This window comes from Mus caroli, chromosome 4 (assembly GCF_900094665.2).
Source record: "Mus caroli chromosome 4, CAROLI_EIJ_v1.1, whole genome shotgun sequence".
NCBI classification, from domain to species: domain Eukaryota; kingdom Metazoa; phylum Chordata; class Mammalia; order Rodentia; family Muridae; genus Mus; species Mus caroli.
Genome location: NC_034573.1, coordinates 67252798 through 67279366, shown reverse-complemented (window position 1 = coordinate 67279366; position 26569 = coordinate 67252798). Strand labels below are relative to the sequence as shown.

At 39.6% G+C, this 26569-nt stretch overlaps 1 protein-coding gene across 2 annotated transcripts in view; it reads right to left on the bottom strand.

Annotated features, from left to right (window-relative positions):
* Frmd3 (FERM domain containing 3) overlaps positions 1-25850 on the bottom strand; it is a 181601-nt gene extending 155751 nt beyond the window's left edge. The window contains exon 1 of one of the 2 annotated variants that reach the window (XM_021160425.1): positions 25367-25850. In XM_021160425.1, coding sequence (XP_021016084.1) covers positions 25367-25513 — 147 coding nt within the window. In that variant the 5' untranslated portion in view covers positions 25514-25850. The remainder of the gene's footprint in view (positions 1-25366) is intronic. The other variant, XM_021160424.2, reaches the window with a different exon arrangement.
* Between the last annotated feature and the right edge of the window lie 719 nt (positions 25851-26569).

Sequence of the window (26569 nt, the reverse complement as noted above, 5' to 3'; positions counted from 1 at the left end):
AACATTTCTTTAGATGCTTCTCAGCCATTCGGTATTCCTCAGTTGAGAATTCGGGGTGCACTTTCATTTGGAGCATAGATGTTCAGATCTGAGAGTTTTTCTAGGTAGATTTTTTTCCTTTGATGTGTATGAAGTGCCCTTCCTTATCTGTTTTGATGACTTTTGGTTGAAAGTCGATTTTATCCAATATTAGAATATTATTTCTTGGGACTATTTGCTTAGAAAATTGTTTTCCAGCCCTTCACTCTAAGGTAGTGCCTATCTTTGATGCTGAGGTGCTTTTCCTGCTTTTCCAAAATGCTGAATCCTGTTTATATATGCAGTCTGTTAGCATATATCTTTTTATTGGGGAATTGAGTCCATTGATGTTAAGAGATATTAAGGAATAGTGAATGTTCCTCCCTATTATTATTGATGTTATTTTTATGTTTGTGTGGTTATCTTCTATTGGGTTTGTTGAAAGAAGATTACTTTCTTGCTTTTTCTAGGGTGTAGTTTTGCTCCTTGTGTTGGCATTTTCCATCTATTATCCTTTGTAGGGCTGAATTTGTGGAAAAATATTGTGTAAATTTGGTTTTGTCATGAAATATCTTGGTTTCTTCATCTATGGTAACTGAAAGTTTTGCTGGGTATAGTAGACTGGGTTAGCATTTGTGTTCTCTTAGAGTCTGTATGAGATCTCCTCAGAATCTTCTAACTTTCATAGTCTCTGGTGAGAAGTCTGGTGTAATTCTGACTGGCCTGTCTGTATATGTTACTTGACCTTTTTCCCTTACTCCTTTTAATATTCTTTGTTTAGTGAGTTTTGTGCTTTGATTATTATGTAATGGGAGGAGCTTCTTTTTCGGTCTAATCTATTTGGAGTTCTGTAGGTTTCTTCCATGTTCATGGCCATCTCTTTCTTTAGGTCAGGGAAGTTTTCTTCTATAGTTTTGTTGAAGATATTTACTGGTCTTTTAAGTTGGGAACCTTCACTCTCTTCTATACCTATTATCCTTAGGTTTGGTCTTCTCATTGTGTCCTGGATTTCCTGGATGTTTTGGGTTAGGAACTTTTTGCATTTTCTTTGACTGTTATGTCAATGTTTTCTATTGTATCTTCTGCACCTGAGATTCTCTCTTCTATCTCTTGTATTCTGCTGGTGATGCTTGAATCTATGACTCCTCATCTATGTTCTAGGTTTTCCATCTCCACTGTTGTCTCCCTTTGCGATTTCTTTATTGTTTTTACTTCTACTTTTAGATCCTGGATGGTTTTGTTCAATTCCTTCACCTGTTTGGTTGTGTTTTCCTGTACTTCTTTAAGGGATGTTTGTGTTTCCTCTTTGAGGGCTTCTACCTGTTTACTTGTGTTCTCCTGTATTTCTTTAAGGGAGTTATTTATGTCATTTGTAAAGTCCTCTATCATCAGCATGAGATATGATTTTAAATCAGGGTCTTGCTTTTCTGGTGTGTTGGGGTAACCAGGGTTCACTATGGTGGGAGAACTGAGTTGTGGTGGCAACTGATGATGTCAAGTAGTCTTGGTTTCTGTTGTTTATGTTCTTGTCCTTTCGACATCTGGTTATCTCTGGTGTTAGCTGGTTTTGCTGTCTATGACTTTGGCTTGTTCTTCCTGCAAGCCTGTGTGTCAGTACTCCTGGAAGAACAGTTCTCTCTGGGAGGATTTGGGTATAGAGAGCTGTGTACAGGGTCAGCTCTGGCGTGCAGACAGAGACCAGAAGGATCTGGTCCTCAGCTGATTCTTGGTTCCTGTGTTCTGATGGCTCTGTGAGTGTCCCTTTAGGGCTAGGAATTTGAAGAGGAGTGGTGGTCTTATCTGTGCTCGCAGATGTGTAGGCAATACTGGGAGACCAGCTCTCTACTGGTGGTATTTGTATATGTAGTTCTGTGGCATAGGATCAGCTCTAGGTGCAGACAGAGACAGGAAGACTTCTGTTCCAGGTTGCTCCTAGGTTCCTGTGTTCTGAAGGTTCTGGGTGGGTTCCTCTGAGCAGCAGTGGTGATCCAACCTGCACCACATGCTGTTCCATGCTCCTGGGAGGCTCACTCTGTCCCGGTGCTATTTAGATATGGAGCCCTCTCACAGAGGATCCAACAATATCTTTTAATTACTGTGATATCATTTGTGATGCAGGCTTCAATCATACTCGGTCACTGTGTGATATGACGATCAAAATAAACATGCAACTGCCATGGGAGATGAGTTTATGAGCAGAAAGAGAAATGTTGTACAGAGCCACTGATATTTCTAGGAACGAATATTATAACAGCATGGTGTAGACCACCATTGCTGAAAGGATAATCTAACAAATGTTGGACAATATTGACTCTGAGTTTTGTGACTATGTTATCCAAGACCAAGGTAGTTCACAAAGGAAGGACCTTGGTATGTTAGTTACATGCGCTTAAAAAGAGAAAAGGCAAATAATCCTGGTTACTGAATCTGTGCTGTGCCTTTGTAAAGTGAGGATTTAAATGTTCACATTAAGCCTCATGGGATAAACACAAAATAATCTATAGATTAAAAGCTTAAGAGTTCTGAACATCAGCCAGAATAGTCCTAACCAAAGAATCAAGGTCAACATCCCAGAAAAAGAAAATAGAATTTAAGTATTTTCAGCCTTTAAAACCCATCAATAGATGAGAAAACATCTCTTTCCTGTTCTAGAGCATAAAGCCATGTTACTAAATAGTGGTGAGCAACGTTAAAAAAACCTGCTTTTTCCTAGTCAAAATAAACAAATATATTGTTAAAGTGTCCTTTTCTGTCAATGTCTCAGCTGTAGATGCCACCACAGGATGCATAATGTTTCTCATTTTCCATCCAGAAAAAGCAGAATGCTTTACTCTCCTGGATATGTACCACATTCCCAAAAGGCTAGTATACATTTCAAAGTGTGAACATCCACTTCTTTATAGACATCTAGACAGAAGAAATGAAAGGCACTGGACTTAAAAGAAAAAAGCCAAAACAACAAAACAACGAAATAAAAAACAACTGTCTTAGTCAGACCTAGTTAAATACAGCAAACATTAACTCCACATTCCAGTGTATCAGATCCTATGCTTACCCCTCAACAGGTGAGGGATCTTAATCATCTTCTTTGAAACTGAGTTTCCTCACATTAACTTAATGACAACAGATTCTATTTGTGAGGTGAGCTTCCAATTATCAAGTATAAAACTTTGTGTACATTAAATCTTTCCATATTTTCAATAACTCTAATGCATAATACTTTTACAGGTCTTACAAGGTAAATTGAGGCTCTCATCTAGTAAAACCCAAGTCCAAGACACAAATTCAGATTTTTATAACTTGAATCTAATCTCTCCCCACCCACCCTCTGTGTGTGTGTGTGTGTGTGGTTTTTGTGTGTGTGTGTGTGTGTGTGTGTGTGTGTGTGTAGACAGAACCTCACTGAGTATCCCTCACACACTGGCCACATGCTATGTATATCATGCTGGCCTTGAAATGACAAAATGACCTGTGTCTGCCCTCTGAGTACTGGAATTAAAGGTTGCATACTACATGCTGCACTAAGCCTAAATTCATTTTTTCTTTTGTTTTTGACAATATAACATATCAAAGTAATTTTCCCTTTCTTTTCTTCCCCAAATCCTCCCATATTCCCCTCATTACTATCTTTTAAATGCATGCCTATTTTATTAATTATTAATACATACACATATGCATATATACATATATTCATAAATATAAGCTGCTTTGTATCTCTGAAGATGTATGTCACTTTTGGGGTAGAAGAAGTCATAATGTATAAAACAACTACCACTACCCTTGCTGTCCTGATACAAAGCTAGAACATTCTAAGCATATGTTCCTCTTTTCTTTTTTTTCTATCATTATATATGCTATTTTATTTTCCTTAGACAGTAAATATTCAGCATGTATTAAGTGAGGAGACGTGACCTCAAGCAGCTGATTAGGTTTTTCCAAGCTCATCACAAACATCCAAGGACTACTTGTCACAGCTCTTACATAGCATAGCTTCCACATTGCTGATGGTTGATGGCTGAAAACTTTAAACCTGGGTAAAATAAGTTTTCTCATTGTTATTTTCCCAAGGTCAATATTGTATGATCTCTTTTGATGTTTCTTCAAACATCAGCCAGCATGGCACTAGAGGTCTGTGATGTCAGTAGTAGGGAAGTTACATGATCTTGAGCTGAAGACCAGTCTGGGTGTGACAGTTATTCTTGGTTGGTTGTCATTCTGACTATATCTGAAATTAACTAAATTCCAAGACACTGTGTAAACCTTTGAGAGATTTTTCTTGATTGGAACATTTGAGGTAGGAAGAGCCACCCTAAATCTAGGTCATTGGAGTTAGGAAGACCCTTAAATCTGGGCAACTCCTTCTGATGGCAGTCTACATAAAGGACATGGAAGAAGGAAGTCCTTGTTCTTTGTCTGATTGTGCTCAATCTTCACTGGCAACTTCATTCCTTTACTGGCATTATAGCCTGCTTCTTTAGAATTCTGGTGTATACTGAAGACCACCTTACACATCTAGTCTTGGACCAAACAACCATTGGATTCTTGGGCTTTCTCTTGGGAGACAGCCATTGTTAGCATGAGACACTGCTTGTAAGATACGCTAATAAATACTAGATGACAATAGATTGATAGATAGATGATAGATAATAGATAAATAGAATGACAGATGATAGATCAGTAGATAGATACATGAGAGACAGATGATAGGATAGGATAAATGAGAGAGGGGGAAGAAGTGATGAGAGAGGAGAAATTCATGTCATCAGTTCTGTTTGTCTAGAGAATCAGAGAGAATGCTGAAATATATGTTGAGATGAGATCCTGTATCTTAGTTTCCCTTCTATTGTAATAAAAAAACCACAACCAAAAGCAACTCCAGGAGTAAATGGTTCATTTTAATTGTTAAGAAAACTCCATGAAAATTAAGGGTAGGAATTCAAGGCAGGAACTTAGAGGCTGGAACCAAAGTGAAGGCCTGCTTACTGAAATGTTTTTTATGGCTTGCTACTAATAAAACTCAGGACACCCGATCTGTAACACTTCCCACAGTAGATTTGGCCCTCCCCCATCAATCACTAACCAAGAAAATGCCACTATAGACTTGAATATAGGCAATTTGATACAGGTATTTTCTCAGTTGAAGTTCTCTCTTCCCATATAATCCCATTTTGTATGAAGTTGTTAAAAGGCTATCCAGCATATCCTGTCACAGGCAAACATAAATAAATTAATTAATGTACTGCACAAATATTCATGGAGCATAATGACCTGAAAACTAGAAAAGTCCCCGGTGGGTGGGTATTTTTTTTTCTTTTCTCTTAGCAGCATTTCTGGGTGCTCTGAGTATAGGATACTAAGTTTACTATCTTACAAATGTTCTGTTTTACTTATAATCATGAGGAAAAAAATACAACCTTATCCTCTGTTCTTTAAGACAGTTTAGCTTCTAAACCATATAGGTCAGGGAAGTTAGGTGTAAATGAAAATCAAGACAGCTACTCCAACTCCAGTCAGGCCACTGTTGCTCGGTCAACAGGGATCTGACCACAAGCCTAGTCATCACCTACTCCAGTCTGGAATGTCAGTACACCTGGAGGTAGAGACAAGAAGAATAAGTACCAGGGTCAGGTTGAGTCCTGCCCTAAAGGCAGCAAGGAGACCTGTAGTCAGAACTGACAGGGGCCTAGGTAGCTGAACCTCCAGAAGTTATGGAGTGGATAACAACTGACAGCTAGCCCCAGTGAACACAAATGTTCTGACTAGCAGTGCAGGAGGCCAGAGGTTGGACAATGACTACAAAAATACAGTGACACTGAGGCAGCTTCTGGACTAAGGGACAAAAGGTAAAGTGTCAATTTCTGTTGCCACCTCATTGTTGCTGAGTAACCATAAGAAAACTATTTGTTTTCTCTGTGACCAAAAATGAGTGTGGCATGATACCTACTTCATAAAATGTCTGAATCTCAGGATATGGAAACGTCAATACATTGTCTTGTACTTAATAGGTAGACAAATGTATCTTTTCCTTTTCACACTGCCTCAGAAATTGTAAATTTCTGAGCTAAATATAAATTGCAGGTATAGACTTCTTTTGGGGGGGTATTTTTGCCTCATTTACTTTTGGTTTGAATTTCTAAAGATTGGTTCTTAGACGTTCAAAAGAATCTAATTTCAGTGTTTCTTCTGTAATCATTCTACCTAATAATTATCCTGTGCATGATCCTAAACCTCCTTGTTTAAGAGAATTATTACATAGCTGAAAATAACATCTGACGAGACTGGCCACATCCCCTGCAGCCTTCCACTGTGTCTTCCCTCTTGCCTTGTCTCTAACATGCTTCTTAATTGGCCATGTATAAGGCTCAGTCTGTGACTCCTACACTTAAGACAAGATTAAAAGCAAGCTGAAGACAGACACTCAGACAAGAAAGGGAGGTACAAGAGTACACACAGCCCTATCCAAACTTAACACAGAAGTCTATAGCAACCGACCACCTTACTGTTCCAGTGGATATACTTTTGACTGTGCAATTAAACCCTAGGTCTTCAAATGCTTCCAGGAAGACTTGGTGCACCAGCAACCTTCTGGAAGTGGCCACACAGTCAGCAAGTCACATTCTGAAAGCCCTGTAACATTTTCAAATATTAACAATTAGTGAAGTAAACCAAGGCCTTTGAGCCACTTGTCAAGATGCTGAAACAGTGCTTGAATCAGCTCTGATTTTCAAGTTTCCCTTGGGCTAATGTGACTTAAATAATCCTAACTTTGAATTACCAGTTCCCTTGATATCTCTCTCTCTCCCCATCCCTCCCTCCATCCCTCCCTTTTCCCTCCACTCTCCCTCCTCTCCCAACCCCTTTGTTTCTCTTTGCTTCCTTATACAGGACTAACAACTTCTCCTTTAAATTCTATTCAACTTTATTGGAAGAGATACGAGAATTAAGAAGGAAGGACTGGAGAGATAGCTCAGCTGTTAAAGGCTAGGCATACAGCCAAAAAAATATAAGAAATTGAAGATTATGTTTAGATTAAACAAAACAAAACAAAACAAAAACAAAAACAAAAAAAAAAAAACCAAAAAAACCCTCTCTTACCACCTCCTGGTCCTCCTTTGAGCCTTCTTTAGCTCACTGTGATATGGCCAAAAGGTTCCCAGGTTTTAATATGCATGAAACGAATTTTTACCAAAAGCCTAACTGAACTGTGCAAGCAATATGAATACCAGAAAACTAGTATTTCTTGAGGTATGTCACTAATGAACCTCTCAGGATCTTGCTAGGAATTAGGGGTAGTAGTCAAAATATTTAGCAAGAAGGCAAGGAGCATCATCCTGAATATATAAGAAGCTAATGATAAAAAGCTAGTTTCAAAAACTTGAAAATATTTACAGAAGCACCTATAACAAAGCCCTGTAGTGACTCAACTGACACTTTGAGTGTCAATTTGTTTAAGATTTGTTTTTGTTTATGAGTATATGTGTGTCTCTATGAGAATGCGTGCTGCATGTGTGTGGCTGTCTGCAGAAGTCATAGAAAGGCAGCAAATCCCCTGGAGCTTTAATTGTGAGCCGCTGATTTGGTTCCAAGGTTGTAACCAAGCCTGGGTCTTGTTTAGGTCCTAGTAGAACTATGTACTTGTAAGTCTAGTAGAGACATATTCTTATCCAACGAAGCTGGAGAACCAAAGAACTGTGAATACACAGTCTCCCTAGACAATTCCCATTATGGAAGCCAAGTCCATTGGCGAGATAATATTGTATGTAAGTGTTAAAGAGACGGTTTTATGCTGAAAGACAGGGTGCAATGTACACACAGAGAAAATACAGGAGAAAAGGCTGTAACAAGTATCCGTGCAAGTACCCAAATGTTAAATATTTTATAGACTCTAAGGTCAAAGCAATCTAATAAATAAAATACATAATTGCCATTAACCCGAGAGCACTAAAAACCTGCCCTACAAAGCTACAGGAAACATGTTTCTTCTTTCTAATTTATCTTATTAAAAAATAATATATATGATCAATATATTTTGATCATATTTTATACAACTCTTCTCTGATCCTATCCACACAACTTTATGAGCTCTCTCTCTCTCTCTCTCTCTCTCTCTCTCTCTCTCTCTCTTTCTCTCATATATTTTTTTTCCTGATAGGGTTTCTCTGTGTAGCCCTGGCTGTTCTGGAACTCATTCTGTAGACCAGGCTGGGCCCGAGCTCAGAAATCTGCCTGCCTTTGCCTCCCAAGTGCTGGGATTAAAGGTGTGAGCCACCACTGCCTGGCACATCTCTTTCTCTTAAAACAGGTATTCATATTAAAAAAAATCTAAAAAAATCAAAATAAACAAGAAAATGGCCAATAAAACAAAGCAAGACAAGAATGCCCAAACAAAACAAAACATGATCAAAAGTCTACAAAAGTACCATTATGTTCTTGGCTAAGCTTCTCATAGACATGGGGTCTGTCCTGAGGTGTGGACAAGATTCCCAGTAAGACTTCACTGGATAAAACTAATTTTTCCTTTGCCAGTGCGTATCCTTTGCAGTTAGGTTACTGGTGGGGGTCCATGTCCACTTCGTTCTCTCACTGATGGAACCCATCAGTCCTTACCAGTGAAGGCCTGTGCTTTTGTCACTCTGAGTTCATTTGTTCATCAGACCTGTTATATCCCAATAATTATTATCACTGGTGTCATGTGTCAACCCTGGCTCTTACAATTTTTTTCACATTATCTTCTGCATATATCTCCGAGCCTTAAAGAGTAAGCTTTGAGCCGGGCGTGGTGGCGCACGCCTTTAATCCCAGCACTTGGGAGGCAGAGGCAGGCGGATTTCTGAGTTCGACGCCAGCCTGGTCTACAGAGTGAGTTCTAGGACAGCCAGGGCTATACAGAGAAACCCTGTCTCGAAAAACAAAAACAAAAACAAAAACAAAAAAAAAAAGAGTAAGCTTTGATAAAGACATAGCATTTATGGCTGAGTATTTGAATGTGTCTCACTTTCTGCAAATCGTTCAGTTCTGGGTTTGTTATTTTTCTTTGAAGAGGGAAGACTGAGGCACTATGGATATACTAGTATCTCATTGGGAGATATTTCATTTCTATGTTCCTTTTTCAGACTACTACTACTAGTAGTAGTATTATTTCCCCTAGGCCCTTTTTCTTAGGTTCTTAGACTCTTTAGCAATGTCAGGCATGAGTTCCATCCCATGGAATGTAATTTAAGCCCAATTAAAAAACTGGTTGGTTATTTCCATAAATTTGTACCATTATTGCTTTAGTGTATCTTTCAGGAAGATCACTGATGCAGGTTGCAGAAGTTGTAACTAAGAGATATGTATGATTATCTTCTTCTTCCAGTGGTGTGCAGAGTGCCTCCCAATGCTCTTTATAATGATAAATATTCTAAAATGGACTGTAGTCATGGATAAATAGTTCTGTGTCTGTCCTAAAAAACAAGCAACTGGAACAGGTGGGATGAATTAGTAGATAAAAGTGTTTGTCATCTGAGGTGAACCCTCAGGTCCAATGTGGTAGAAGGAGAAAATTGGCTCCCATAAATTGCCCTCTGAGCTCCACATGTATGCCATGGCATGAGTACACACCCACACATATCCACCCCCCATATTCACCCACCCACACACACACACACATAGAAGTACACACATTAAATAAATAAATAAGTAAATGTAATAAAAATTCAAACCCATGGAATTTTATATATTAAATGATAGTGATTTATTTGTATTCTATACCAATAAACTACTTTTTAAAGATGTGGGAAGAGTTCTCCCAGCACCAACTTTTTATGAAGCACTTGGGACTGAGGATGTGGCTCAGAGGTAGAGAAAGGGCTTATTATGCACAAGAGGGGTTCAGTTTATCCCACCACAAGGAGGGAGAAACGGAGGGGGAAATAATAAGCAAAAAGAACTTAGGAGCTTCAAGGTTATCTTTTTTTCATCCTTCTATTAATAGGGGAAAAATGAAAGTGCCCATTAGTGGCAGTAACTGTGGTCTTGAATTTCATCCCAGTTTGCATTTAGGATTCAGTGCAAGGAATCACTCTGCCTCAGCACCTGAATAATTTACAACTGCTAAAATATCCGCCCAGGTCATGGACAAACCCACTTTGCACTGTACTCTGATGGACTACACGATTCCACCTAAGCGCTTTGGGAACAGCAACTTCGTCTATCCCCAGCTACAGACATCTATCAAAACTCTCCTTCCCCTGCAGAGCTACTTTCTGAGGTGCCTGGTATCTCCTGGACTTTTACAATAATTTTTAAACTTCAGGGTCTCCAGCCAAGCCTTATTCAAACCCCAGTCTACCACTGTCTACATGTAATGGGACAAAAGACCCAACATTTTTATTGGGTCTTTTCATTTTTGAACTTGTAAAGTAAGAATAGTAATTGCTACTTCCCAAGGCTGCTTTTGAGGTTTAATGAGATAGAAGGTGTTTACTATGGGCTTTGATGCATGGTAGAGGGCTTATTATTTTGGTTTTTACAACTTGCCAAGTGATTCATTTATTCTTTCATTTAACCAATATTTGTATTAAACCCTACAATGTTCTATTACAACCTTTATGGAGCTGCTAATCAATGTAGACTAGAGATAATGAGAATGCCCACAAAAGAAGAAGCAGGTTAACAATCACAACGAGTGCTATGAATATGTGGCAAGGGGAAAAACACATTGTGCGTAAGGAACAAACACTAATAGCAAATTGTTAGTTAAGAAACAGGAGTGGGTAAGGATACTTGCTGCTCTTACAAAACCTGGGTTCATATTCCAGGACCCACAGATCAGCTTACAGTCATCTGTAACTCCAGTTCTAGAGATGCGAATACCCTTTTATGGCATCTGTAAGGCATGCACATGGTGCAAATGTATACATTCAGACAAAGCACTAGCACACATAAACAAACAAAAATGTAAAAGCATTATTACTTATTATTATTATCATTACTATTATTATTCAGTAAATGTTTGCTGGTTGATCAGCTAATTGAGTACAACCAGTTCATAGGACCTGCCATAGTTACATGTATATCCAGCACACTGATATACATCTCCAGAACTTTCCTTTTTGTTCTTCTCCTTCTGAAGGCTGACATTCCATTTCCCATCATTACGAGGTCATTCAGGAACTAATTCATTCTACACAGACAAAGTGGAATTTTATTCAGGGCCCATTGGAGTTAGGCAGTTTTCTTTAAAGATATATAAAAGTTTTAGGATGGGGAGCTGAGGAGATAGAAGGACATGAAAAACTACTCATCTACTCCAGTTATACTACAAAGGAGGGGAATAAAATAAAAATAATTGAAACAGTAGAGATTACCCATCAAATTAGAACATGACTATTAGCAACTAGCACAAATATAAGTCCACAAAGAAAACATATACACATATATGGGCACCAAAATACTGAAGGTTTTAAAAACCCAATAGAAAAAAATCCAAAACATTTATCTTTTGGTTCTGCAGGTGCTAGGTTTTCGAACCCTATGAAACATTTCTCTGGGAATTGGGGACCCTGAGGAGTACAGCTAGTGTCATATGCAGAAGGAGAATCCATTTTTTCGCTGAATAATCTCCTGTGTTTATTTGACTTTTTACTCTGTGCTTTCATAATTAATGATAAAAGATATACTCTGCAAAATCAATAAGAGGATAAAAACTAATTTGAGAAGTGCTATTTATTCTTCAGTATTTACAAGGGTGAATTTTCATCTGCTTAATCATTGTAGGTCATTTATATTTAGGTACAAAGAGAAAATATAGCACACTATCTAAGCTTGCATGAACAATAACTTATCACAAAAGAGAAAGAACAATGAAAAGGAGAGCAAGGTCCTAGAATTCTTTGTTATTTACATGCGAAATGGATTTGTCCTTTCCCAGACTTAAAAAAAGATAGACATTGACTGGACTGGAAAGTCTAAAATCCTATCTAATCACCCCCCCCCCCGCCAAATACTCCTGAGCATAAAGGTGCATATATTCATTATGAATTTTCCTACCATTTTAAAATGTGACTCATGCTCAGTAACAGCCAAATAACATATAAGTATAGGAACAATTACTTCCTCTTCACTTCCAAGGTTAATAACTGCTGTGGAGCTGACCAGGTGCTACTTAAAACCACAGGGAGCTTCAGATGACTATCCTTGAAAATTCAGGTCCAGACTCATACCAGTTGCCCAGTTCCCACATAAGCTAGCACTTATGTCAGGTCAGAAAGAGTAGAAAAACATTTTCACAAATTATCTGTGGAAAAACTGTGTACACTGTGCATAATGAGGCCTTTTTGAAGTTTGTATACTTCTGTCTCTTTGATACTGATTTCCTGGAGCCCTTACAATTGCATATATCAGTTGGATGGGGATTCAGTACTAACTTAGTAGGTGAGGGGTAAGTTGCCTTGGCAAGATCTGCTAGTTTCATGATTAATAATTAAGAATGATTTGCTTCACTGATAGGTTCACTGATGGTGGAGGCAGAGTTTAAAATCTTAGCTAAAAGTTTCCAATTCAATTCTAGTGGCCCTGAGATTATCCTTTTCAAAAAAAAAAAAAAATTAAGACATTCAAACCCTGAGACAAAACACTTAGCAAATCTCACCTGTATCTATAAAAATATGAGCAATATAAATGTATAGCACTATCCTCAGATAAAACACCCCATATTAGAGGGAAGTTTGTTAGAAATAGGATGTTCTAAAGGAAGGGTAAATCTTACAGTAGAGCCTGTAGTCATTCCTGCTCCCATAAGTAACCCCAGGAAGACTGACTGGTTCACCAAGTAGGACTTTGATAATATTCTGTGCTCTGTCACTGGTCCTGTCTGTGATAAACAAACATTTGTTCCCATCTTCCCAGGTGTAATGGTACCCAACAACTATTCAGAAGAAACTCTTCCTCAGATCACTTTGGCCCAAACAACCCATATCTTGATGAATAGTCTAAATTTTTCCCTAATAAAAATGACCAATAATATTTTCAAATCATTAATGTTTTCAAATCATTAAGACTCGTTATGACTACACTATTTTATAAAATTGCAGTACAGTTCTTTCAATTCCCCCCAAATTCCATGTTTTTCCTTAAGCTCAGCCTTCTATCAGAATGTCATCCCAACTATACCTCTTCATTGTGCTCACTCTCCAGGTTTTGGAAAATGACTACTTTTTCTTTAAAACATACATTACATGTCATCTCTACCAAAAGTTCTCCTGTCCTTTTCCATGTCACATAAGAGCATATATTCCAGTCACTGCTCCAGTAATGATAGCAGGGTGAAAATCTGGCAGAAAGTGATACATGGGATTCATCTTCAAATTGCAGTTTATAATGTGAGGCAAGAGCTTAGGTCTAGGAAGTACTGTATGCCTAAAACAAGACAACCAATACAACAAATTACAGTATGGATGGCTCTAGACAGCCATAAGAAGAATGGTAGTCTACAAACAAGATTTAAAGTCAAGTAATGGTAGCCCCTTTAGATGAGCAAACTCAGGGTCCTCAAAAGGGCATAATAAAAACAACAAGTGGCAATGACCAACTCTAGTTGGTAGACTAGAAAATATCATCCTGAGTGAGGTAACCTATCACAAAAGAACACACATGATATGCACTCACTGATAAGTGAATATTTGTCCAGAAGTTTGGAATACCCAAGATACAATTTGCGAAACATGAAACTCAAGAAGAAGGAAGACCAAAGTGTGATACTTCAATCCTTCTTAGAAGGGGAACAAAATACCCATGGAAGGGGTTATAGAGACAAAGTGTAGAGCAGAGACTGGAGACCATCCAAAGACTGCCCCACCTGGGGATCCATCCCATATACTATCACTAAACATTGACATTACTGTGGATGTCAACAAGTGCTTGCTGACAGGAGTCTGATACAGCTTTCTCCTAAGAGGCTCTGCCAGTGCCTGACAAATACAGAAGTTGATGCTCACAGCCATCCATTGGATGGAGCACAGGATCTCATGAAGGAGCTAGAGAAAGTACACATGGGGCTGAATGGGTTTGCAGCCCTATAGGAAGAACAACAGTATGAGCTAACCAGTACCCCCAGAACTCCCTGGGACCAAACTACCAACCAAAGAAAACACATGGCTCTAGCTGCATATGTAGCAGAGGATGGCCTCATTGGATATCAATGTAGGAGGGGCCCTTGGTCCTGTGAAGATTCTATGCCCCAGTATAGGGGAATGCCAGGGCCAGGAAGCAGAAATGGGTGGGTTATTGAGCAGGGGGAGGGGGAAGGGGTAGGGGGTTTTTGGAGGGGAAACCAAGAAAGGGGATAACATTTGAAATGTAAATAAAGAAAATATTTAATAAAAAAATAAGTTTTGATGAGATGTCTGCAAGTAAGTAAAACAGCAAAGTAAAATTTAAGGAAATGTCAATGAGAAATGTCAGTGATCTATTTCAAAAATTCTTCTTCACAAAGAATGGAGCTACCACTTCTTAAAGGGAATTTTTGAAATAGATCACTGACATTTGTATTGCATATGCCAACAAGATTTTGCTGAAAGAACCCTGATATAGCTGTCTCGTGTGAGGCTATGCCAGTGCCTGGCAAATACAGAAATGGATGCTCACAGTCATTTATTGGATGGAACACAGGGCCCCCAATGGAGGAGCTAGAGAAATTACCCAAGGAGCTGAAGAGGTCTGTAACCTTCTAGGTGGAACAACAATATGAACTAACCAGTACCCCCTGAGCTCATGTCTCTAGCTGCATATGTAGCAAAAGATGGCCTAGTCAGCCATCATTGGGAAGAGAGACCCCTTGGTCTTGCAAACTTTATATGCCCCAGTGCAGGGGAATGCCAGGGCCAAGAAGTGGGAGTGGGTGGGTAGGGGAGCAGGGTGGTGAGAGAGTATAGGGGACTATCGGGATAACATTTGAAATGTAAATGAAGAAAATATCTAATAAAAAAATTGAAAAAAAAAGTGGTAGCTCTGGACAAAACAAACAATATTTAATGGAAAGCCCATGCCATAACATGTCTCCAGCTCATAACTTCACTAGCTTCACCCCCACTCCATACCAATAGCATTCTGGGATTTTTCTATCACAATATTACTGTGTTGGATTTGTTTATGTGTCTTTATTCTCTATTAGAATGGAATGGAACACATTCAAAATGTCTTATTGTATCTCTGATGCCCAGAAATGCCCAATAGGCCTTTCAGGATTTTGCATCTCTGTTCAACACATCTTTCCTGGAACTTCTACATTCTAGCCATCCTCCGGTCCTCCCTAATAGATAAAAAAGGTATATAAACACAGCGAGGCTCCCCAATTTTCTGATTTGCAATTTGAAATTGATTGCTATTGCAGCCAACACAAGTTTTGGAATGATCTCTACTCCCAACACCACATGAAAATTTAGAACCTTTGCTGAGAACTTATAAAGTCCAATGTTCCCCACCTTGGCGGGGGGATGGAGTGGGGTGTTTGATTTTGGAAAACATTGCTGCTTGGATAAATGTAAGTATTTCTTAAGCGTTAAATTTAGCCTTCATAATGGAATACCTCAAAGGTACAAATCTAAATTCTGATTTCTCTCCCCATTTTATTTCAAGTAACACCAAAAAATATTTTATTTAATAGTTACTTAACATACCGGGGTAGGGCATCCTATATTCAAGAAAGCCTGGTGAGGATTTTCTTTTTAACAATATATGGATTGGATACTAGCATGAAAAGACACACTCAATCTAATGAAGGTACAATTTGGAAAGAAACCTGAGCCATCCTCTTTGTGGCATGTGTTTAAATTTGCTTTGTTCTTCTAACTTACTGTTGTCAGGTGGCTACATTGCAGCTGGAGCTGCAAACTCAGCTTCTGTAGTGGCCCTTGAATTACAGTACAACTTTTCCTTTCCTTGCTCTTCAACAAGAGGTGCTATCTACACCTGGTGGAAAAAACATTTTTCAAACCTGCAAGCAAAGTGTATTGCTCAAGGTGCCCCTCAACCATGTGTTAGGACACCCATCTGGAGAAACACATCTCCCGTGAGGTTTGGGAATTCAAAATGTGAAGCTACCCCAGATAAAGTTCCGGGTGGTATGGAAGAACATGAAGGGTTTTTTTGTTTGTGTGTGTGTTTGCTATTCTTTTCAACTCCAGTGATTCAATGACTTTATCACTCTTTTCCCCGAGCCTTAAAAAAAATTGTCAAGCTAAGTTGTAGCTCATGTTCAGTCCTGAAACATTATGTTTTCTTAATTTTCTAGAGGGCCTGACATTGTAAGAATTGACTTGACTTACAGGATCATTCTTAAGTCTAAAAGTTAAAGCATTTTAGAGGAATTGTATTGATATTATCTCCGTATTTTTCTCTTAATGCAGCAATTTATACTTTTAGAATAAGAGTTAATTAACCTGGCCATGATCTGCTAACATGCAAATTATCTTCCCTGCCTTCAAGTAATCATACTCCAAACTATAGCATAAGTACTAGGCCACAGTTATGTGAATAGTTCTTGAAAGGGCTTTATCAATATTTTAGTCACTAATTTTGACAATATTGGACTCATATTCAGCCTTCATTTCCACATCCAATTATACTATTTATACCAATGGTACATGTGGTGGTCATCAGGATGGCTCCCATAGACTCATGTGTTTGAATGATTGGCACATGGGGAGTGACATATTAGGAGATATGACCTTACTGGAGCAGGTGTGGCCTTTTGAAGAAAGTGTGCCAATTGTGGAGGAGGGCTTTGAGGTCATTTATTCTCAAGCTCCACCCATTATGGTACACAGTCTCTCCTTGCTGCCTGTGGATCAAGACATAGACATCTCAGCTCTGTCTTCAACATCATGTCTGTCTGTATGCTGCCATGCTTCCTCCCATTACAATAATAGACTTAACCTCTGAAAGTGTAAGCCAATCCCAATTAAACTTTTTTCTTTATAAGAGTTATCTTGGCCATAGTGTTACTTCATGGCAATAAAACCCTAATATAGCACTTTGCCAAGAAAAAAACATATAAAAAGATAAATAGAAGTCAATTGACAATCTTTTGTGTTCCCATTCTATAGTGAGAATTTCAGTTTCTTTAAAAACTCAGTTATGTTATATGAATACATTTTTGTTTTAAGCCCAGGTGTGAGATAAAAGATAGCATAATCACTGCAGGTGATTATGATTTGCCCCAAGCTCTAGAGGTGTAGTTTTGCCAGCAGCAAATAGTTTCTGAGAGTACATGATATTTGGAATTCTGGAAACTTTTGAGAGGGAATAAATGCCAGAGCCCTGAGACTTGTCAGAGCTAGAGGCATACTCTAAGGAGGCTGCTGCTCCTGCAGCTGGTTTCTGCAGCTGCTGTTTGTCAAATGGTAGTGAACAAAGTGAATAATAAATTCAATATCCTAACAATGAAGAAGGACTTACCCCAAGGAACTCAACACCTCTAATCAGCAGGAAATAATCTAAAGAAGTCTGTGTCCCCTTTCTCTCTAACCTTCTTTCTATCCTACCTAGTGTTGGGGGGTTGGAAGGAATTGGCATGCAGAAGGGTGACCAATGGCTACACCATTCAAATGAAGATTCCAAAACAGATAATCAAAAAAACTTTCAGACTTTCAGATTTGGCTTTCTAACTTGCTTCTAGGTGATGTCCACTGATCCTTTAGTTATTCACCAGTTTCATGTATAACCAGACATTCTGAGAATTTTCCCAGCCTTGTATAGGTACATTCTCTTAGTGTTATACCTACATATATCTGTCTTTATGTCTATATGCCATTTTATTTGCAAATAAAATTTTGTCTATCTGTTTCAATCTGATAAAGGACCCATTAACTAACTTAATTTTAAAACATCTTTAGTTCTATCCCTGTTCTTGAAATATCAAAGATATTTACCATAAAATTAAAATGATTTTTAAAAATAATTCATCTTTGAAAATGCAATTTTCTGAACTACACAAAAACTCATTATCTCATGAAAGAGCTACACTTTTTCTGAAAATTTCCTTTCCTTTTGTCCTATGTCCTTACGTCACCAATGTTATGAGCTCCAAAGCTCATATTACAAAAACACAGTGTAGTGCCCTCCAAAAGTAATGCTACATGTGAAAAAATTTGGTCACATGCCCCTTGACCATTACAGTCTGTTATGAGAGCACAGGCAAGGAATCTCCTTGGCAGCTGTCTTAGTCAGGGTTTCTATTCCTGCACAAACATCATGACCAAAAAGCAAGTTGGGGAGGAGAGGGTTTATTCAGCTTACAATTCCATACTGCTGTTTATCACCAAGGAAGTCAGGACTGGAGCTCATACAAGTCAGGAAGCAGGAGCTAATGTAGAGGCCATGGAGGGATGCTCTTTACTGGCTTGCTTCCCCTGGCTTGCTCAGCCTGCTCTCTTATAGATCCAAGATTACCAGCCCAGAGATGGTCCCACCCACAAGGGGATTTTCCCCCTTGATCACTAATTGAGAAAATGCCTTACAGTTGAATCTCATGGAGGCATTTCCTCAACTGAAGCTCCTTTTTCTGTGATAACTCCAGCTGTGTCAAGTTGACACAAAACTAGCCAGTACAGTAGCTTAGTTCAAAGTTCATCTTTTGATTCACAGAGGTAATTTGAAGATTGAACTGAAGCATAAAAATACAGCTTGTAGAACCTAACTGCATGTAAGTATAGTTTTCTTGAGGAAAAATACAGTGTTTTCTGGGACTGGAAATGTTTCTTAGTGGCATTTAGATTGAGGCATTCTAGTCAGCTCTGGAATGCCAGATTTCCTGCCAAATCCTGAACTTGATCCATATGCAAATTAGCGAGACAAGAATCCCTACTGGTCTTCAAGTCAATTCAGGCAGGATTCCATGGATTCATCTGCTTCTGGGTTGGAAATCTCACTGAAATCTAACTATTTGAATATAAAGTAGTAAGCCAAAGGCATACTCAAGTTTTGGATCCAGATAATTGTAGAACTTAAGGCCAACAACTGAAACTCTTTTGGACAAATAAGTTAACATTTTGGTGTCTCAGTTTTCTTATTCATAAAATCAAAATAATGTTTACCCAAGAGATTTATACTATGTATTGAATATTATAGGTTAAAAAGGGAAAACACATAGAAGATACTGACAAATGGTATGGGATTCATTCATATGATCTCACACAACAGTCCTGAGGGCTCCTTGCAGTGAAATCTTTCACAGAGCTTATATATATTTTTTCTCTCTCTGGGAATGATTACTACGGAAAGGAGACTAATGAACAACTCAAGAATTTGTAGCCTGAGTTTTTCCACTTATTCTGGAGGAGGCACTCTGTATATGTTGGTGAACATACTCAAAAGCCACTGCTGCTGTTGCAACATTTCCTGGCATGTAATGGGGAAGCATAGCCCTGCACAGAAATTTACCTACATGTTAATTTACAAAAATTTCAATGATCTCTACTCATAAATACCCCCAATGAATAAGGAAACTAAAAGTTCAAGAAGTCTAGTTCTAGACCCATCACGCATGATCTCCACTCTCACAAGCTTATTTCCACAACTGCCTGACATCTTTCTGGTTATCCATTGTCATCTCCATGACAACAGACCTAGCTCCGTATCTGTGATTTTGGAGCCATCTTTGCCCAAGTCTAGTTGAACAGCCTTTCCATCAGCTTTACCTGGCTTAGTTCTAGCCATTCAGCTCCTACACTGATTCAATGTAAGGAAGGCCAGATTATCATATCAGACAGATATTCAAAGAAATCCATACACTCAGGTCAAAGAACAAAAACAACTACCCTGACAAAACTTGAAACTCTGTTCCCAGGAAGCACAGTGAGTGGGCCCTTCCACCCCATCTATCACTAATTAAGAAAATGCCTTACAGTCAGACCTATGGAAGCATTTTCTCAATTTAGGTTCACTTGATTCAGACAACTCTAGTTTGTGTGTTGAACTGACACAAAACTAGCCAGCACGGGCACCATCAAAAGACTAAATATTTGAATTAAAGGCATATATAAGTGAGATGAATCACATGTGAATCTCAAAGATCAGATTTATAACAAAATCAAAGAAAAAACATTTCTTGAACTAAGGAAAGGCAAATTAATACAAGTACAAGATGCAAACAGAACCCTTACTAGATAAGACCAAAAAAGTAACACTCCACAACATATCATACTTCAAATAGAACAAAGAAAAATATTGAAGGCTACAAGAGAAAAAAACTAAGCTACCTCTAAATTAAAACCCATCCGAATAGCAGCTAATTTATCTTTTTTTCTTCTCTCTCTCTCTCTCTCTCTCTCTCTCTCTCTCTCTCTCTCTCTCTCTTCTCCTCCTCTTCCTCCTCCCCTTCCTTTTTTGGCTATTATTGTTGATTTAAGACAGTGTCTCATTATGTAGACCAGTCTGGCCTCCAACTAACAGAGATACACCAGCCTCTGCCTCCTGAATGATAGAATTAAAAGAGCACACCATTTCACCCTGCTGAACAGCTGATTTCTCAATGGAAACTCTGACAGGCTTAAGAGCCTGGAGAAGTGTACTACAAGTTCAAAATGACTATGACTGCCAACCTATACTATTGTACCCAACAAAACTGTCTGCCATATTTGAAGGAGAGATCAAAATGTTTTACAAAGTTAAAACAACTCATATAAAACAATACAACAAAGAAAGTAGAACTCTGGAAGCAATACTTAGAACTGAAAAGAAGAATATACACAACCAAGAAATTGTAGAAAGAAAATAAATGAAGCTAAATTTCTAAGAAAGAGAAAGGAAAACTAAAAATATAAACCTTCTAAAATGCAATCTTTATAATTTAATAATTTCTTAATAACACCTTTCAATAATTTAATAATTTCTAAATAATAGTCTCAACTCTCCAATCATAAGAAACAGGTTAGCTGAATGTATTAAGAAACAAAAGTTGCTGGGATGTGGTGGCACATGCCTTTAATCCCAGCACTTGGGAGGCAGAGGCAGGCGGATTTCTGAGTTCGAGGCCAGCCTGATCTACAAAGTGAGTTCCAGGACAGCCAGGGCTATACAGAGAAACCCTGTATTGAAAAAAACCAAAATACAAAACCAAAACCAAAAACAAAAACAAATGTCAATCTATTGTCTACAGGAATCAGCTTAAAAGATAGGTAATACCCTAATGTTAAAGGATAAAATAGACCACACGTGCTGGGACAAACCCCAAACCTTAATAAATACCCATAACATCCATGACAGAAGTACAAAAAAAAAATCCTAAAATTCATATGGAAGCAGAAAAGAAGCCAAATATCCCAAGCAATCCTGACCAAAAGTATTATTAGAAGGATTGCCATTCAAGATATGTTATAGAATTGTAGTAACAAAAAACTATAAGGTGTTGCCATGAAAAACCAGTCATGTAGACAAATGGAATCAAATACACAAGACCTAAACATGAGTTGCACGTAACAACAACCATCTGGTACTTAGCAAAGAGGCTAAAAGCAATACACACTAGAGAAAGGAGAGCATCTTCAACAAATGAAAGGTAGATATTAGCATGCAGAAGAATGAAGTTAGACTTATGTGTATCACCATGCACAAACATTAACTCCAAGTTGCTCAGGAAACTCAATTTGAAACCTGAAGTGCTACAACATTGGCAGTACAGTACAAGGTGTAGCAGCAGGAGAGGACTTTATGAATAGGACTCCATTTATCCGGGAGTTAAAATAATTGATGAGTGAGTCCTCATAAAAACAACACCATATGCCATATACCATAAAGCTATACCACTCCTTGCTACTTGTCCAAAGGACTTGATGTTCTACTCCACATGCACTTAGTCAGCTGTGTTTACTGTGGCCCTATTTATGATAGCTAAGAAATGAAAACAACTTAATTGTCCTTTCACGGGTGAATGGGTCATGAAATTGAAGTACACATATACTAAGCGATACTATTCAGCTCTAAATGAAGTCATAAAATTTGAAGATAAGTAGATGGACTTAGGAAAGATTATATTGAATGAATTGACTCAGACCCAGAAAGAAAGACATCACACGTTTTCTCTCATTTGTCCTCCCTAGTACCAAATCTTTAGAAACAAGTATGCTGCATAGAAACCAGGAAAGTGTAATAGTACTACAGGGTAGGAGGGGTTCAGAGGTGAGTAGCAGGATATGGGTAAAATGAAGGCCAAAACAGAAAAATGGGAGGGGTCACTAACTGGGAAGGGCAGGGGGAGGTCATTACAGAAGCTGAAGGAATGAGAGGTGACAGACAATATCAAAATTGTTTGATAAAGCCTGAAGAAACCTTATTGTTTTTCATTTACCCAGAATTATACAATTATACAGAACGCACCACACACACACACACACACATTTCAGCTGACAATGCCTCCACAAAAGCTACAAACTAACGGAAAATCACAGTATCAGTTATGAGAGATCTCCCTCTGAGTGGTTGGTCAGAATACTGTTGTTGCTACTGTTGCCTTTCAGAGGTTGAAGGTAATACTCTATTCCTAAAAACACTATACACTTATGACAGGGAACTCAGATTATTTTTATTTAAACTGGATCTGACCTGAAATCCTCCTTCCTGTGTTCTAGATTCCATAACATAATACCAGAAAATACTATGAAATATTTCTAGAGAAATATTTACTTTACATTTTACTTGACTTTTAGTAAAATTTCTAATGTGTCAAAACCATGATCAAAAGCAACTTGGGGAGGAAAGGGTTTAATCTCTTAAACCTCCAAGTAAGGATCTATCACTGAGGGAAGAAAAGGTAGGCCAAGGACCTCGAAGCAAGAACTGAAACAGAGGTCATGGAATAGCAGGGCTTACTGGTTTGCTCCTTATGGCTTTCTGAGCCTGCTTTCTTATAGCACCTAGGACCAGCACTGCCCATAACTAGGGAGGCCTTCCCACATTAATCATCAATCAAGAAAATGCTCAATAGGCTTTTCCACAGGCCAATCAGATGAGACAGTTTTACAATTTAGGTTCTGTCTTCCTAAATTATTCTAGCTTGTTTCAAGTTTGACATAAAAGCTAACCAGTACAGGAGAGAAACATAATGGTCCCATCGAGCTGCAACACTTAGGAATTATAACAGTGACCCCCAGGACAAGATATCTACAAAGGTGCAACATCAGCGGTTTGTTAAACATTAAGTTCACTCAACAGCAGTGAAATCATGAACAGTACTATAAAACTAGCCAACTTCCCAGAGCTGGTGAGGTCATGGATCTTAGATGAGAATTTATGACTTCCACTTTGCTAGGCCAACAAAACTCCTACCTACACTCTAAAATTTACCCACAGACAAATGTAGGTACCATCCTTCATTAAAGAAACATCTCTCTCTCTCTCTCTCTCTCTTTCTTTTTTTCTTGTTTTTTCGAGACAGGGTTTCTCTGTATAGCCCTGGCTGTCCTGGAACTCACTTTGTGGACCAGGCTGGCCTCGAACTCAGAAATTCGCCTGCCTCTGCCTCCCGAGTGCTGGGATTAAAGGTGTGAGCCACCACGCCCCGCAAGAAACATCTCTTTAATGCAAAGGGAGACCCTCACAGAAAACCACAATTGGAAACAATGCAAAGATCAAGGATTATGGGGAATCTTGCCTATGTGGGTACTTCCTAAAGACTGCTGCATCTATTGCTGAGGGAACATTGGGTAAAAGCTTGCAGAAAGATTACACGATGCAGAATACCAGATGTCCACTGTGAAACAATCTTTCATAGAAATGGCATATACAACACCTAAAGAATGGCAATATCAATATACATATAAACTGAGAAGGAGGAAATTTTTACAGAACCTTACCCTATATAAAGAACATTGGGCAATTATGACCATGGAAAAGGATAATAGCACTTCCCAGGGATGAGTCCACTTAGTGGTTATTCGATAGAAGTGATCTGCCCTGAAACCATAAGCACACAAACAATAAAAACACCCTGGGAAGGTTGTGCTTATAGTCTTATGCATATATATATATATATATATATATATATATATATATATATATACATATATATGTAACCATAATGATAAAAGAACAAAGGCATCAGTTGAAATTGTGGATGCGGTACGTGGAAAAAGTTGGAGAGTGGAGACTTGGGGGAGAGGATAGAAGGAGGAAGGGGAAGGAGGAAAACGATGTAATTATATTTTAATTAAAAAATGTCTTTTTAAAAATTCTAGCACAACCTAGAGGCAGATTCCTGCCTCTTGGAGGTGTTAATCCCTTCATTTCCCACAGGCATGGGTCTTAGAACCTCAAGATATAGTAGCCTGGAAGAGGGAATGCTAGAAATAGTTAGATTTTAAACTCTGATGCTCACAGTGCTTAGTTCTGCTACAACCTTTGCAGAACGTGCATGTCATATGAGGTCATAGGAGAAGCTCACACCGACCTACCTGAACAAGTGCAGCCAAAGGGCACACAAGCCTGTGTGAGTGCATAGAAACACATAGACACATCATTACCACCACCAACAACCACCACCAACAGCACCAGCTGAGGCAGCAACAACAGCAGTTTGCAAATATATTTGCGAGGCCACAGACAATGATCTCCCAAGGAAGGGAGCAGCCAATAAAAATACTAAGCAATGTGCCTTCTCCAACTTGACCACATGAATAGTCACCAAAATTCCAAGCTCTTTAACCCAAGACCCAGCTTCCTGCGGACTCGTTTGCTAGCTTCATGTATCTTTTTCCTTTCTCTGAAACACATATTTCATGTTTCTTTAGAGGTAGCTCCAAATCGATACAAAGTGCATCCCATCCCTCAAGGCTGGAGCCCAAGATTTCTAGGAAACTTGGAGAAGTCCATCACCACACTAGAGAAATCAAGCTCCTGTCAGAGAAACAGCAGGGTACAAGAAGCAGGTTCCGGAACCGCCTGGGCGCGGGAAACAGGAGCGAACCCTGGCTGGTGGAGTCCTTTTCCACGTGGTGGATGAGAAAGAAGGACAGGGGGTAGCATGCAAGGGTCTCCCTTGGCTTGGTGGCTTCTATGTCCTGGTGAGATAGACTCCAAAGGGACCAGTACAGCGCCAAGCAAGAGACATTTGCTTACAGTCTCAGCCTAGGAGCAACGTGATGTGAGCCCAGGGAACACCCCAGGGTAGGGGGCTGAGGTAAGGGTAATACACAGCAGATGACTATAGTGGGCCAAAGCCCCTATCTTGAGGACTGAAGCAAATCCAGCATTCCAGCCGCTCTTCTTTGCTGAGATGGGTTTCCCACCAGTGCATGTCTACCCTCAGAGCCCTCTCACTCACTCCTGCACCGTGAGAGTACCACACACCCTGCATCCTCCCCCGGTGCCACCGCACCTGGATATGGCAGGAGACCTCCGAGTCGTCCAGCAGTCGAATGGTGCATTTCATCTCCTGGTTGAGCGATTTGATACTGGAGCTCCGAAAGTGAATCATCTTCATAGTCCTTCTGCCTCTCGGAGCACAGTGACAAGAAGCGAACATACACAGCAGCACGCGGGAGGCAGCCGTAGGAGGCGCGGGACCCGCGCGGCCCTGGTCCACGCGGACATTCACACGTTCTCAATACAGTCGCGGCTCCGGGTGCAGCTCCGCCCGGAGACGGTGGCAGCGCAGGGCGCCTGCGGCCACCAGCGGTGAGTGGCGAGGAGAACCCGTCCCTCCCTCTCCTCTTCACACGCTCCAATCCCCGCCTCCTTTCCTTAGCTAGCTCAGAGGGCACCTCCCTTGGCTTGGGCTTGAAGGCTGAGGGCGGTGGGAGCCCGGGACCCTCCTAGGGCTCGCGGTTGGAGGAGGCACAGGACCGACTGTCCCCTGACGCCCAGAAGCTCTGGCGGGGGCCACTTCCAGGGTTGCTGCTGCGTCAGGCTAGGCCCTGATGCTTTCCTCCGACTGGCCTCCTCCTCCCTCCTCCCATCGCGGTTGCTAGATGGTCCCTGCCCTGCTTCTCTTCGACTCAAAGGCGCCCTGCATTGTGAATTCCCGGATCCTGGCGGCCAGCAAAGAGTTCAGAACAACCCACACACCCTCAAGGGAATTCCGCTGGTGGAGATGACTGTTGGGCTGGAAGGGATTATCAAACAATGGCAAGAGGCACAAGCATTGCACATGCACACGACCGTGGTAACACTCTCGGATATTCCTGGCCGATTTTAAAGTTAATATTAACTGAGATCAGCCCTCATTTTCCACCTTTAGTTAGGAATTGTCTTTCTTAAATAGTGTGATTTTTTTAATTTTTAATTTTTTTATATGGATCTATCTCCTTAGACTCCAACTAGAAGCTCTATTCTGCCCCACCCTCTTTAGGGAGCCTCCTCCACCTCCGACTGCATAGGAATCTAGTAGGAGTCTAATGACAAAGACGTCTCCCATCCTATTTTAGTCTCCTCTCTGGGTGCTGGAAACCCTGGAATTCTCTGTCGCTCTCCAGGAATTCATTGTCATCCCAACGTGCTCCTGTCCCTGTGTGAAATGCTCTAGGTTCAAGGGGTGACAGAGATGTTGCAGCAGTTACAGGTAGGTAGAACTTTGAGATGG